Source organism: Crocodylus porosus, unplaced genomic scaffold, assembly GCF_001723895.1.
Source record: "Crocodylus porosus isolate Cpor-Errol unplaced genomic scaffold, CroPor_comp1, whole genome shotgun sequence".
NCBI lineage: Eukaryota > Metazoa > Chordata > Crocodylia > Crocodylidae > Crocodylus > Crocodylus porosus.
In genome coordinates, this window is record NW_017728907.1 from 52,500,593 (window position 1) to 52,516,620 (window position 16,028).

Genomic DNA, 16,028 nt, shown 5'->3' on the forward strand with positions numbered 1-16,028 from the left:
TGTGGAGTATAGAGGAGGCTGGTGCTTTTCTCTGTGGCAGTGGCACACCACCCCCCAAGCAGCAGTCGCCTGCAGGCACCGCAGTCACAGAGGGAAGCATCAGGCCCCCATGCAACTCAGGCAGACTAGCAGGGCCCAGGGAATTAAAAAAAAAGATCAGGCTCATCGCTTTTTTTGAACAGACTCTGCTTTCCCAGGTTGCTGCCAGGCTGCTTGCAGGGCTTGCTGCAGAGACATGGAGCTGCATGGAGCCTGGTGCTTCTCTTCGTGGCTACAGGGGCAGCAAACAAACTCCTCAAAGGAGTCTTAGTTTGCTGCACCCAAAGTCATTTAAGGCACGTTACACTGCTAAATTTCCTACAGAAGCTGGAACGCACAAGCCACCGAGGTGTGCAAACACCCACACCATTAAAGCTGTGCAAAAGCATTTAGCTCGCTATAAACTGTCATACACACATGCCTCTCGTTTCGTCTGCATGCAGCCTTTGAGTGCCTTTGTATTTGCATGCAACAATTCCATAGACGCAACATGAATTCCCAGCAAGCCAAACTAAACTACATCTGAGGAGTTTTAGTTTAATGCACAAAAAACACTTTTAAAGCATCGGAAATCCCGCTCATGCAAACAGACACGCAGTTACAGTGCATGAAAGGGCAAAAATCATGGCATGTACATGAGCCCATGGCCTACAGCCTCAATTCAACAAAACACTTAAGTACTTCCTTTAAAGCAAATGAGGGATCCCATCCCTATTCGTCAAAGCCTTGCAACACACGTTTTAATACAGTACTTCATAGGGACGGAAATGCTCATCTGTTCAATTAAACGGTTTGCTCAGCTGGGACCTAAATAGACTAAGCTGTTCTCTCACCCCAGCAAGTGTGACCTCCCACACCAGGAAGGAAAGCTTGCTTGGCCTGACTTCTAATCCCGATACCACTCTTTGTATGGTCATTTAGTTTTGGTGCCTTAGTTCTCAACCTGTAAAATAAGGCTCTCGCCATTTACTTGCCTCACAGGGACATTGTGAGGATTAGTTAATATTAATGCTCTGGAAATCCAAAGTATTATGCATACTGTCGCAGAGCACTTAGGTGCCCTGCACCTGAGAACAGGGATGGCTCAAGAGAGGCCCCTAGCAGTGAGAAGGGGGAGGTGCAGCTGCCAGTCACCAGGGCAGCACAGGTGCTGGTTACTGGGCCAACCAGCGAAACCTGCTGACAGGAAGGGGCAGGGCTTAGCCCTTCTTAAACCCAGGCAGGAGACCAGGGTGGCAGTTCCCTTCTGGCACCCAAGGAGTGGGGAGCTCAGCCAGCGCAGGGAGAAGGACAAGGAGTGACTGCATGAGTATCCACTGGTTGCTGCCATGGGCCGGAGTATTTTTCTGGTAGGGATCAAATGTTGTCTGACCGGACGGTTTAGCTTTACATTATAACCCAGGGGCTTTGTGTTTACTGTTTACCGGAGGACCGGGTGAGGCTATTAGGGGTTGGAGGAGGCCTCATAGGGACTCCACGGTAGCGTGGGGGTTCCTGGCACCTGAGGGGGTGCAGCATCTTTGGGGTGCATTGGCCCCAGCCCAAGAGCGAGAGGGTGCAGTGAGGAGCCCCGAGAGCAAGAGGGGGGCAGCGAGGAGCCCCAAGAGCAGAAAGGAGGGCCAAGCCATAACAGGGCCCCAGTCAGATTACATTAGCACCATCTGTGAGGCTTGGGCTGTGGCGTAGGGGAGGAAGAGGAGCCAAGAGGTAGCACCCCCTGTCATCGGGTGCGTAGAAATGGGCAGCCTCCTGCTGATTACAACAATCTATTAATCGAATAAGATCAAGGCATGGCAGGCAAGTAAGCAGGTGGTTGGCCCATTACAGGAAGACAGAGCCACACCCAAAGAGGCTCCAATAGTAGTACTCCTGTTACACATGCTAAACGCCATTATGAGAAAGATAACAGGATGAAATTTTAATAAGTATACAAGAACTGCATATGAACGCTGCACTGTACGTGAACACTGAGAAACTGGGCATCACACAAAAACAGAAATTTCTAAAACAGTTCTGTGGCTTTCTGAAGATGTATCATTTAGTATTAACATTAAAAGTATTCCGTGTTGTCTTACTAGCACACTTATACAGTACATTTGAGGAGAAGGAGTTGGCCCTTGCAGTCCCTTTATGGCATCCCCAATATTTCTAGTCCTTGTTATGGAGAAGTCTGAAAACATGATGGGGGCAGGGTCCCTCTATTGACTCGGAAGCTACAACACAAATAAAAAGAGCCCCAATATTAACAGATTTTTCTAAAGGTTGCAATTTTTTTCTTTGCCGATCTCGTGATTTTTCAATGCCCATGTCCTGATTATTGTATATTTTGGGTTGTCAATATAGCAACTAATCTTTAATTCCCAAACTTTACAGTCAATTCCTAAGACAGGGTCATAAGATCCTCTTCAGCAAATGATTAGCAAGGCAAAGTATTGGGTGGCGTGTTTATCTAAATTACTTGGAATACATATACATGCTGCTTCTAATACACACTGCTTCTGTAACCAATTACAACTCAGTTTTTGTCTCATGATGTTGTTTTTCATGGTGCTATTTAGCATTATTGCCCCTTCATCTGATGAGCTATAATACTATCCTTCTAGTCACATGACCATAGTTCATTTAATCCAATTGTGTACCAACCCATGACTCATCTGCATTAAAGATATTACTAATACTACATAACCTTTTAAACTCAATCTAGTATCGGATGGACCAAGTTGCCCATATGCAAATCAGGTTAGTTGTTTATGGACATATTTATTTAAATCATGTGGTGCCCATCCCACAAGGCTCTCACTCCCTGAAACCAGTCACATCAAACAGTGTAATTACAATTCCAGGCAGCAAACTACACTGAGTCACTCCACCTCTGTGCATCTGCAAAGGTACGATGGGCTTTGCTGCATGACTGAAAGATGAACAGAGCTGGCAATCCTGTCAGTTAACAGCTGAGGGAGGCTTGTGGAGAAAGAGGTGCCAGCAGATGCTTCTCAATGAAATCTGAGATGTTCCAGATCAGCTACCTCCACTGATTTCGGCTTTGACAGTACTGCAGAGAGGGGCACTCTACCTCCAAAGGTCAAACCCATCACCCTTGAATGCCATCAAAGCCCAAGGTGTCCTTTGACAAATGCTTAAAAAAGACTCCCAACCTCCCCACCCCACTGAATCAGTATATAATGTGCAGGCCTGCAAACTCCTGCCAGTGAAAGGCACAGAAAAAAGCAGCATGATCTGAACCAGAGGGGACATTACCTTCAGTAAAGTGTTCAAAATTCTGTCTATGTACAAGGTTGTTAAAGGAATCTGCTACAGTGGATTTCTTCCGAAACCTAAAGAAAAATAAAATTTGGACCATTCTCAACACAAAGCAGTCACAGGAAAACTACAGCATTCAGCCCAAACAATCTCCAGCCCACACAAACCATGGCCATGTCCATCTTTTATGTTGTAAATTGCATCAGAAATGCAGAGACATGAAACAGAAGATGTCAAAAGTGTTATAAATAGTGCATATCCCACAGCATTCACATCTTCCAGCACAACTAGTCTTCTCAGGTACTTCTTTTTTCACCCTTATGTAACGCACTTTTAGCTGTAGCCATGACAATAAAAACATCAGTCTTGGACATCTGCTCAAATGGGACAGAAATTCACAGGGGTTGACTATCACCTTATTCTACAAACATAGTGACATCAATCACACTACTGATGAGGCACAGATATCAATACATGGGCACTGTTCTGCTGTCATTCGCTGGGTATCTGGGTGCCTTCCACGTAGAAGACTGAGAAAAAAAGTCCTTAGTGGACTTCATGGGAATCTGTTTCTTTATGCACACAAAGAAACCATGGAGTAGGGTTTTTTGCTTGGCTGTTTCTGCACAGGGGAAAAGAGGAGTTCAACATTGTTTCAGTTATAATGAAATTTCTATCAAATATGAAAAGTTTTGCAGTTTCCTCAAGAGGATTCAGTACCTTGCAGAATTAATCTCAAAGATAGTTTGAACAGGAAATCTGGTAATGTTTATTACCTTCCTACAGCCTTCTCAATATTCTTCCCAAAAGAGAGTGTAGAGATAGATGCTAACTGGGAGCCTGTCTGTGACCAAAAAAATGTTTCAGAAGCACATGGCCAGACAGCGGCTTTCAAAAGAGTGCCAGTGTTTCTCAATTCCTCCATAAAAGGTGCTCACTAGTCCAAATAATGGACGATAGCATGAAGGACTTGATACACTCCCCAAACCACAGCATACTGGCTAAAGCCCAAGAAGAAATAAGTTTATCCCTACCATGCAAGGCCTCTTAAGATGCTGGCCAGCAAGCTGATCTGAATCTCAGACATCTGATGTCATTTAAGTCCTTGCCCCTTGTTTGAGCCATGGTAGGTGCCTGAGGAGGAAATTAAACTCAGGACTTTTCTTAGTTCCCTTCACTGACATAACAAATATGATATGATACTACAAAGATTGTGCAAATAATGGAGTATTAAGAAAACAGTAAGTTTTTTGGCAATAATTTGCTAAGCTTCCCATTCATCATTTTTCTTGTAAAATCCGAAATTAGCCTGTGTTACCAAAACAGCACCTGCACATTTACAGAGAAGCTACATTCAAACAGATGACCTGTTCTAGAGCTAGCCTGAAGGATGTTGTTCATCAATGTGTACTGGTCTATACCAGTGCTATGCAAACCTTGTTTCAGGACAGCAGGGTAGGACATTCCTACTCCATGAAGGAGTTCAGAAATCTTGTGTCTCAATTTTTTATTACCAAATTAATTAGTTACAGTCAGCTATTCACTGTGGTTTGGCTTGGAATCCACAATTAATATCACTTACATTTATTACTAGGGCAACATCTTTGTCAGTGTTAATGAATACGTGACTAGAGAGAAAGAAACATAAATGAATGAGGGCAAAGAGATAGACGAAGTTCAGCAACAGGGCAGAGGTATATTGGCTTTAACAAGCAAAGGCGCCAATAGCAGGTGTACACCCTTTCATGCAGCCACCTAAACACTTCCCCTTGTGTTCTAGTTTCCAACAGGAAGAAACCCATGATATGCCCATGCTCATTTACACATTTCAGTATTTAAGAGAGATGGTTCTGCTTGCCAATGCACTTTTTTGTACTTACTTTTGACAGGTGGCTTGAGCTTCTTTCATTGTGTTTCCTGCATTCACTATGTCCTGAGGGTCAAAGGTCATCATAGCTTGCATTTCCAGCATGGTGGCATAAGTCAGAGCATGATACATACTGTGCGTAGTTCTGTAAGGAATCCATGAAGCATATAAGCACAGCTGATTCAATTTCAGTATTAATTTTCATGCACACACCACACTCCAAGACCACATTATTCTGACAGACTCAGGTCTGGATGACGGGTTACAGATCAAACACACACAGGGTACCACCAGGGGCGGGCAATTATTTTGGGTGGAGGGCCACTTACTGAGTTTTGGCAAGCCATCAAGGGCCACATGGGGCAGCCAGGGGCTGATAAATACTAATTTTCTAAATTTTTTAGGGGCCCCGCAGGCCAGATAAAATGGCCTGCCGGGCCGCATCTGACCCATAGGCCACATTTTGCCCACCCCTGGGGTATACCCACAAAGGAGCAACTTAAGTTGGAAATGCAAACAGGTTTAGTTCCACACAGCAACTCACTTCAACAGCATTACCCTCAATAAAGCAAAGGGCACAGTACAGACACCTGGCATACTGGTCAATGCAGAGGCCATACATGATTAGCTCTGATGTTATTTTGTTTGGAGCATTTTTATCATGAACTCTCTACTGAGAACAGTGATGTGTACTGCAAACCATGCCATCATCCTACTTTGGGAGAGTTCCTTATAGCCGAATCTTCAAGAGGGTAACTCAACATTACAGTTGTGGCCAATATAGATGCAGAAGGAAAAAGATCTTTGTTTGAAAACAGTGACAAGTTTAGCCAAATGCCTCAAGCCTTTTTCTTCAGCCCTATTTTGCCAATCTTCCACCCCCAATTTACCCTACTTGAATAATCTTCCACAGGATTTCAGACATCACTTATGCTAGAGAGAGAAATGAAAATTACTGGCAAGAAATGCAGAGATTAAGTAGCTACCAAGGGCACTCAGTGCCTGCGTTGCTTCTGGCAGCCACGAGATTCTCTCGAGTGCATGCTCTTACGTTGTTAATAAGACTGCATTCTCCCAACATCCATGTGTTATCAGCCTCCGAAAATGGGCCACGCAATGCCTTACTGGGAAACAACGATCCAGTCTAGGAAGTGCAGTGATGAATAGGGAGGAGATTTTCAGCTTATGGAATATACTTTCAGTAGGTTGGAGAGTGCATTGGGATGGATTCCTGCCTTTGACAGACTTCACTTCCTCTATGGATAATTCTCAGTCCTGCTGGCCAAGGAGAAGGTACCCCTGCCCTGGGGCTTATAAAAATACTGTTAAAAGTTTTTGCTGTGTAGTTTAGGAATTTAGATTGTTTTAAATGGCAAGGATTTTTCAAAGATAGGAGGCAGAGGTAGGATGATACCCTTTTCCTCAATAATATGTCCTATTGCATCAGTTGGTTTGTCCATATATTTTGCTGCTGGAGGATGCTGGCCTTCTACCCCAACCATGAGAGAGGTGTAAACAGAGTAGTGTTGGTGGAAGCACACATTCTTCCTGCCCAGGCATATCTGTGTATATGCACACAGACAGCAGAAGGGTGAGTATGGAAAGAGGAAATAAAGGTAAGCAGACCTGGAAGGTGAGACATGAACTGAGCAGAGGGAGAGAAAGCAGGATACAGAAGAGCAGAGCAGAAATATGGGCAGAGAATCAGAGGGGAAGAAGAGACATTTGAACTTAACATGGAAGACAAGAAGGGGTGCTTATGCCAGTGACATTTGCCATAGGATCAGGCCCCTGAAAGCACTCTACAGCCACAACTAAACATGCACAGCTGCAGAGAGCTTTTAAAATGGACAAGCATGCAAAAAACTAACCCTCTTCAAATGAAATATTACATTAAGGCACTCTAAACAAAACATCTTAGGGAACTTGTGTCCCTCCAGGGTTAATTTTTTGTGCCAGGGCCAATGTTTGTCCCCAGGACTGTCAGGAAAGGAGGGAGAGGAAGCAGAAGCAGAAAGCTGCTGCCTACTTTTGAATGGCCAGGGCTGGGGGGAAGAGGTGGAATGGGGCCCCCTCACCTCAAGAGCTCCTCCAAAATACCCCAACTGGGGTAATGGGGGGAGCCAGACAAGGCCCACGATCCAAGAGGGCTCTGTTCCACCCTGCCCCCCTCCCCCCACAGCTCTGGCTACTCAAAAGCAGCTAGCAGCTCTGTGGCGCTGACCCCTTCTCCCTCCCTCCTCTACTGACAGCCCCGGAGCCAGCGGGGGGAGGGGGGGAGGCACTGGGGAGAGGGGTGGTCCAGCAGTCTCCAAGGAAGCTGCTGGAGCACCCCCACCTACTGGCCAGGGCTGGTGCAGACAGGCTCCAGGCCCCCTGACCCAACAGGCGAATGTCTATATGTCTATTGGGTTGGGGGGGGCGGCATACACTTTATGTAAAGTGCCATGAGTTAGAGTGGCACCCCAAACATCTGTAGGCACCCATGGTTGGCTCTGTGGGTGAGGAAATTATCTTGGTTTTAGGTAAGCCCTGTATTAGCAATGAACTTCAAGCAGGGCTACTGATTTTTTATCCATTACAACACAAATGCAAATTAGCTCTATCCTTTATTATGGATTTGGCAGGAAAAGTGGAATTTGTCATATTAACTGTGCCTGGTGTAACTCATGTGCATGCTTTACCTATACAGCACAGATACCACCTGAACTGCACTCAGGAAACCCTGAGTTTTCACAGTGACTCTTCATTCCACAACAACAGCTGTCATATTCAGCTTAATGTGTTCTAGTGGGTAGAGCACAGAGCTGGGACCCAGACAACATCTGCTCTTTTCCTGGCTTTGTCACTTACTGAGCAATTCTCCTCACTGCCCTGTCCCTCAAGTACCCCATCTGCAAAATGGGGAGAATAATCCAACTTCTGCTGCAAAGTGCATTGAGACCGGGGGGGAGGGGTAAAATACATTGCATGTACAGCTAAGAAATAATATTACATGCAGCTGTTGCAACCCTCCCTAAGGCATAGAAGACTAATAACAAAATTGTCTCCTTCTGCCTGTTTGCAGCATACCTCTATGAAGTCATGGGGAGCACACATGCATATGAGTTTTGCAGCCTACATCTTTATTACATTTATTAGTTAGGGTTATCCTTAAACTCATCCTTAACATTGAGTTGCACAATGCCTTTAAGTCATTCAACAACGTTCCCCTAAACTGGGGGTGCAGGTGGGGGGAAGGAGACAAGGGGAGGGGAAGAAAAGAAACCTAAAACACATTACTCTCCTTAGCTCGCTGTTGTGAGTGCTAGGAGAACAAGACATAAGAGGAGAAACCCAGGAATCAGCAGAGACCAGAAAAGTGAATTTTAAGAGGAATGGAGCCAGCTCAGCTCTGGTCAGCCTTACTCTGCCTAGACAGCTTAAGTAGCCTGCTAAGGAGAAAACAAATAATGCTCGTACTGTAAAAGAGCAGCTTGATGAAGTGTTTCCATCTAAATGCCCTTAGAGGAATTAGGGGAGCCTTTGTTCACCCCATGTTTACTTTTCCGAGTTCCAAATGTAAAGCCCAGTGAGGGTATTTAATAGTCCATAATAAATCTTGCTTCAAGAAGACAAATGTTGTGCTCAGTACATTGAGAAGGGAATTTGTACTCTTGTTTTACTAGACGGTTGTAAGGAATTTGACTTTTCAAATTCCAATTCCAGACCATTCCCTGCCAAATCAACAGTTTCATCTATGTTACAGTTAATATTTTACAAGGTAACAAACACCGAATCAATACATGCTTTTCCTTGCATCATTTAGAGGAACAAAAATGCAACTACGTTAGATGTTGCCCAATTTCTCATATTGTTACCTATGACACTAATCATAGGTAACAATGTGAGTACTAATGCACTACACAAAAAACTAAAATAGTGAGAATGTAATCAAGCCTTTTTGTTTTTTAAACACATGCACACTCATACAAATACTCTTACGTGACTTGACACAAACAGTAAATCTGAAAGCTAATTTGCTTTTTCACTGATCTATGATAGAGATTCCCAAACTGTGGTATGCATACCCCTGGGGATATGCAAGCCATCTCTGGGGGGTATGTGGGAGAAATTGTATAGTGGCAAATTTAATTTTCATTATAATAAAAATAATCATCATCATCATAATCAGCATCGGCACTTAAGGGGTTAAAACATAAAATGTATGCCGGTAGGGGTACGTGGGCTGCTGGTAAAGTAAGAAAAATTCAGGAACCTCTGATCTATGACATCTTCACATCCACGTGCTTCTGCTAACATGTTATACTATAAGAGCATGCACATGCAGCAGTCTCAATGTAACAGCATATATTACAGAAGCATATATTACCCCTTTTATAGAAGATGTTAGGTCTGACTATAGCCTGAAACAGCCCTGCAGCTGACTACACCTCACGGAATGAAAGATGTAAAATCTTTATGCAATCATGAGTGATACCATGCGCCTACTGGTTGCCAAGTATGATGTAATCGCCATAATGCAATGTTCTAACTCAACAAGTGTTAGAATATACGGCAGACTCCTATAACCATTATTAGGTTTCTGGACTGAATTGGGCATAGCAAGAACTGGGATTTGGGTTGTCCTCATTCCAGGTGATTGTCTTGACCACTGGCTTAATGGCTATTGTGAAATTTTTTTGTTTGAGCATAAACTCCCCCCCTCCGAATCCAGGAAACTTTTCCTCTGAGGATGGCAGGCATGTTCCTGCAAAAACCTTCCATTCTGATGAGCTAACATAGACAGACAGACATCTGTTTCATCTCTTTTATCCAAATATTCCCCACTACTCTAATTTTAAGGCCAGAAAGCGCTGTGACCACCTGAAGAAAATGGACTATAAGACCTCCACAAATTAATCCCTGAGTTCAAGTAATAGAGCATATTTTTTTGGAAACCACACCTAATGTGGTCCTAACATAACACTGATCTGAGCATTTGGTCAACATTTAGAGGATGTTCTAGTTATGAGGAGAGGTGATGCAGTCAGATATTTCAAGCAAACATGTTTATTTATAGGAAACATGATTCCTTGAGCTCAGGAAAGATCAAACAACAGGTGACCGCCCCCTTGGTTATAGCCCCAGGTTGCTTCTGTCAGCACCTTATCAAAAAGGTCTCTCAGCCTTGCTCTCGCCGTACACCAGGTTTGTTTAGGCTCTGTCTCGAGTTGCTTCTTGCCTCTCCCCCTCAGACACAAGTCCCTGCTAAAACGCTTCCCAGAAAGGCACCTCTGCCCACATGATTCAAACTCTTGAATGCCCTCACACGTATCTGTAGTGAAAGCAGCAATTACCAGTTTCCATAAAGCAGTTTAATTTGAACTTTTGAAACCATCTTAAAAGAATGGCCGGAGCTACACACACCTATTTTAACTCAACTGACAAAAGCAATGTAATAATTACCAGTGATGGGAACTCACCACAGCCCTTAGCAAGTTGTCCCAATTTATCACTTAAAAAGATGCAACTTACCAATACTCTTATTTTGTCTAGCTTCAATAACTAGCATGGGCTCCTATCATACCTTCGTATGCAAGACTGATGACTACTCTGTTATCAAATGTATATTCTCCATGGAGATGGCTGTAGGCTCCAGTCAAATCACCTTTTAAACTTCCACTCTGATATGCTGAATAAATTCATCTCCTTAAGTTTCTCACTAAGTGTCTCCATACTTTCATGGTTCTCGTGACTTTTCTGACCCCTTTCCAAATTTTCAAAATCTCTGAAACATGGACACAGTACTCCAGTAGTGTTTGCACCAGTGCTCAGAGGAAGTATTACTTCTACTGCAGATCCTTCTGCTTATACATCCAAGCAGTGCTTATAAAGCATTACTGCTTTTGGGCACCGCAATGCACTGCAAGTTTCTGTTCAGCTATTTATCCACATGGAGCACAAAGTCATCTTCAGTCACTGGTTCCCAAGGTAAAGTACCCCACCTTGGAACAACAGCCTGCATTCTTTCCTCCTTAATATATAACCATACACTGAGCCATGTTGAAATGTACCGGCTTGTTTGCACCTGTTTTGTCAAGTGATTAAACTCATTTGTGCTTTGTCCCTTGATGATGGGTCACCTATTTTCTATTACAGGGCTGTCCAACGTCTTAGCAGCTGGGGGCAGAGCAGGAAACAGAAGCAGAACCTAGAGCCTTTGGCTGCTGCTGCTGCAGATGAAGCAATGGGGGAGTGACAGCTGGGTGGGAGCCCAAACTTGTCATCTCATAAAAAACTGTATCAAACTAGATCCTTTCAAACTATTTACCATAACCTGAACTGAAGGGCACTGATTGTAGTTCCCGCTGTAATTTCTTATTACTCAAATCCTGCGTTAGCCATACTGTTATTCTGCCTGGAATCACAGCCAAAGTCAGTCTCTCAGGCCTATAATCACCTGGTGTAATGGCTATGTGCTTTATTGCACTATTTCTGTTAACTATGACCATGTTGTTGTTATAATATTGTATGGCTTGGGTAAATTCCTAACCTGTGTACAGAGAAGAAAGGGTTAAGTGCCAATGCTGACTGAAGGAGAGAAACTAGACCTTTAGCATCAATAGTCTTGAATGGATGCATTTGTACTGGCAAGCATTAGAGGCCAACACACAGGAGATAAACATGACAAAAAGGAGAGTAGGCTGGAAAAAGCAGTCTGGCAGGTCTGGGGCCAGAAGAGACTGAGAGAAACCAAAAGAAGTTGGAAGAGCTCTGGGAAGCTGGAAAAAGCTAGAAGGGAACATCTGAGTACCTTTGAGGGTGATCAAGGCTGTGCAGGCTGGACCTGGGACAGAGCGACTACTTCACTCCTTTTATAAAAACAGAGAACCCCTGGCTGGCCGGCCTCTACATCAGTGGATGCTTTACCGAAGAGCCTGTCTGCTATGGTGCTTGGAACGGTGGGCTGCCATAGGGCACCCCAAGACTAGGCCAAGTCCCTCTCTCAGGAGCGAAACTGGATGCTAGCTCCTTGACTCATGGCCCCAGAAAAACATGGAGGGTGAAGGATTGCAAGCCTTAGGCTGGCTTGAAGGGGTATTCTCAGATATCAGAAACGACTCCAGTGTTACAGAGCAAGCATCCCCCAGAAAGGCACTCTGTAACCCTTGGTTCATCCCCTTTAATCTTTTAAATTCTGGCACAGTGTAAGCGTTCTATCAATTAACTGAACTGCCCCCATTTTTCAAGACATTAAAAATTAACATTAATGGTACCAGACTAGCTCTTTTAAAAGCAAATTGTCTGGACCTGCTGATTAAAAAGTGTATTTTTTATTCTTACTTATAGCTGCTACTGTTTAATATCAGCTTGAGTTACTTCTGGAATGGAACACATCTCATCATCATATTATATCATACAAATACACTGCCTGATTTTTCCAGAAATACAAAACAGAAATATTTATTGGCACTTCTGCCTTTCTCCATTAGACTGACAATTTTACCATTTTCAACTAGCAACAGCATTGTTATGAATCCTTTGTTATGAACACACTTGTCCCAACCACATATAGCAGACTCTGCCTGTTAAATGTGGGGACAGTAAAAGAAAGGCTAGCATTACCTGTGAAACTGAGACTAATCTGAGTTTGCATGGAACAGCTGGCACCAGTGACAGCTAAGTGATGACCAGAGATCCCGGTTTTCTCCTTTTAAAAATTGCAAATTCTCCTATTAAAACCCCCAAAATCCTCAGTTAAAATGAAACCCCACTGTCTATATAGGTATCAATTGAACACAATCTTTTATTGATATATTTACAATTTTAAAGCAGTTTGGAAGCCTACCCATGCCTCAATCACTGTAATAAAATAAATTCTAAATACCCCTAAATTTTGGTATTAGATTTTGGGGGTTTTTAATCAAGGAAAAATCAGAGTTCCTGCTGCTCCTGGACCCTCACTCCCAAGGCATGGCCCCCAAGCCCTGCTGGTGCCCCTCACTCCCCATCCACATGGTGCCCTCTGCCTGACCACCCTTCTCCTGCTCCCCCAGTCCCTTGCAGGGGGGAGAGCTCTTTGCAAAAGTGGAAAATCCATGAGTTTCTCTGTTAAAATGAAAAATCTGTATTTTTTCCTCAGTTAAAAGGGCAAATCTGTGAGGGGGTTTCCATTTTTCCATGGGAAATAGAAAACCCAGGTCTTTGGGGATTACTTTATCATTAAGGTCTATAGGGGCCATGACCAGCTCTATGTGCAGGGCCGTCCCTAAGGGGGGCGTGAACCAGGGTGACTGCCCCAGGTTCCATGCTTTGGGAGGCCCCATGGAGCAGGGCAGAGCAGTGGCTCCACATCCAGCCGCTTGCCACCCCTCCTCTCTCTCCCCCTCCCCTCCACCAATGCCGCCGCTGCCCATGGTGGCTGCAGCTTCTTTGGGTCCGAGGCCCAGACTGGAGCAGGGGCTGGGCCCTGCATGGGCTGATTTGCCCCAGGCCCTGCACCCTGCTCGGGTCAGCTCTTCTATGTGCGGAACAAATGGCTGTTTTAATTATCCAGGAGAATTTTTAATGGTGAGGACCATACATTAAAAAAAGAAAAGAAAAGAAAACCTCTTATCCTGACCTTGGCAAATCATAAATGACTTTTTGTGGCTTTTTGATTTCTAGAACAATATTCTACAATTTTTAGCTTCTAATTTCTATTAATTGCTACCAGTACAATTAACTTCCCCCTTTTCTGTTAGTTTTACATGTGCTTATTTTTTATTGCTGCTTTCACTTCCTCAATAAACCTGGCTGGTTTTTTTTCAGCCTGTCTAGCTTTCTTTTTAACTGTGGCTTTTGAAGCATCCAGGAAAATGCTCTTAATCAGTTTTCAATTATCATTCACATTTTTCTATTTACCTCCTTTCTTCCAGCAAATTTAGTTCCTAATTAATTTTCAGGTTTTTTTAAATTGGCCCTTTTAAAGCACCAAGTAAGATCTGATTCTATTTGCACATGACAAATGAAATCATGTCACAACTGCATGTACCTAAGCAACCACTCACTTGTAGTTGTGTGATCAATTCCTCTTCAATTCCTCAAGATGACCCCTAATACAAAATTCCCCTGTGGTGGATACATGTTGGATTTCTTCTTGAGCTAAGAAATTGTCATGTTTAATTTTAAAGTATAGTACCAGCAACATGAGACCTGATCACTCAGATGGACTTCCTCATGATAAAGCAGGATCTTTCCCTCCCCTACGCATTATAAATAAGTGCTGGTCATTAGGAGCTGGTCATTCTGTCCTACAGCAGACAATAATCTGCTTCTATCTTTTTTCTTTTGTAGTTAAAACATCGATCCATAAACGGACAAGGCAATTTTGCTTCCAACTGGCCACTGACTTGGAAACAGGAACTCTCTTTTCGTGTGGCGGGCACTCTCCCCCTCTTGAATAGACTGTAACCAGGGATCTAACATTCCAGTCGTGCAAATCTTCTCATCAGGTTTCAACAATACCAACTCTTGTCAAATTTATGCTCATGAAAAAGCAATTCCAATTCCTCTTGTTAATTATCCAGACTCCTAGCATTAACCTACAGGCAATTACATAATTTCTTCTCAAGTCCCTTGGTGCCTTGTTGAATTTTTTTTCTTTACTTCCTGATTTTGTGCTAAAGCAAATGCTGATTTATTCATCCTGTTATATCCTGCCTAGTGTAAATCGAATGCCTTCCTAATCACTTGGGCTATCCAGGCCACTAGAAGACTGTTTCTCCTTCTACTGACAATGAAATCAAACTATACAATCCCTTTTCCCTGCAGAACATGGACCAATGTTCCACCAAGCCAAACTCTTCACCTTACCCTACTGACCTAGTAGTAGTGGTATCACTTCCAGAATCCCGTTTTCTGCCTTCTTTCATGTGCAGTACATGAAGGAACCCTGAAAAGATCACTTGGCTATTCCTCTCTGAGAACCCTTCTTAGTTCTCTAAAGTTACTTATAATCTGAGAGTTATCACATGAAGCATATCATTAGTGCAGGTACGCACCATCACCAGGGGAGCTTGCTCACTGACTTAAGCCTACTCAGTCTTTCAGTCACATTTCATATTTTGCCTCCAAGAAGACAGGAAACTATCCTGTTTTATGCCTATCCTTTGCGGAATATTCTTTCCACCTTTTCTGCATAAAATCCTGGATGTGAGTGGTCTCTCACTTGGACACCGGGAAATCTTTTCATAGGCACACATGATCGTTTTAGGGGCTGGATTCTGCTGGCTCACCTATGTCTGATGCACCTTGCTGTTTTATTTCATCAGCTTGGCCTTTTGAAACTTTTTTTTTCTATAGTTCTCACACTAACAGCCTTCTAGTGATTAGATACTACTACCTGGGTGGAATTTCTTCTGGTCCTCTCCCTCAGGTGATGACAGCTTGCTAAGCCTCATCTGCCTTTTCCTCCTAACCACCTGGTCCTTTGGCCTTTGCTGGTTACCATGTCTTCTCTCTCTTCCGCCTGTTCTTTGTCTGGCTTCTTAAGTTCCCCTCAACCTCTCTCCTTACTCTGCACCTCCTACATGCTGTCCACCTCTGCTTGGCAGTCTCTCTCTTCTTGCTAACAGCTGAAATAAAACCAGTATTTTCCATTGGTTTTCAGATGCTCAGAGTCACTGGCTGCCTACAGATGTGCTCATTTGTGATCTAATTAGAACACAAACAAGCAAACTTGATTATTCAAGTCTGCTCCTGTTCTAACTATAACACAAACAAATTGCCTCACTGTCACATGTATTAAGCCCCACCCCCTGGGTTTTAGAATTGCTGCAGGGTGCTTTAACTAAAGTGCCCCTATTGAATGACCTTTAATTAAAGCACCACCTGGGGC

At 43.6% G+C, this 16,028-nt stretch overlaps 1 protein-coding gene across 3 annotated transcripts in view; it reads right to left on the reverse strand.

Annotated features, from left to right (window-relative positions):
* Positions 1–16,028, reverse strand: part of TTC39A (tetratricopeptide repeat domain 39A) — a 92,686-nt gene that overhangs the window by 39,445 nt on the left and 37,213 nt on the right. For all 3 annotated transcript variants that reach the window (XM_019531403.1, XM_019531406.1, XM_019531405.1), the window contains exons 3-4: positions 5,181–5,312; positions 3,298–3,374 (exon numbers count right to left, since the gene is read on the reverse strand). In XM_019531403.1, coding sequence (XP_019386948.1) covers positions 3,298–3,374; positions 5,181–5,312 — 209 coding nt within the window. The remainder of the gene's footprint in view (positions 1–3,297; positions 3,375–5,180; positions 5,313–16,028) is intronic.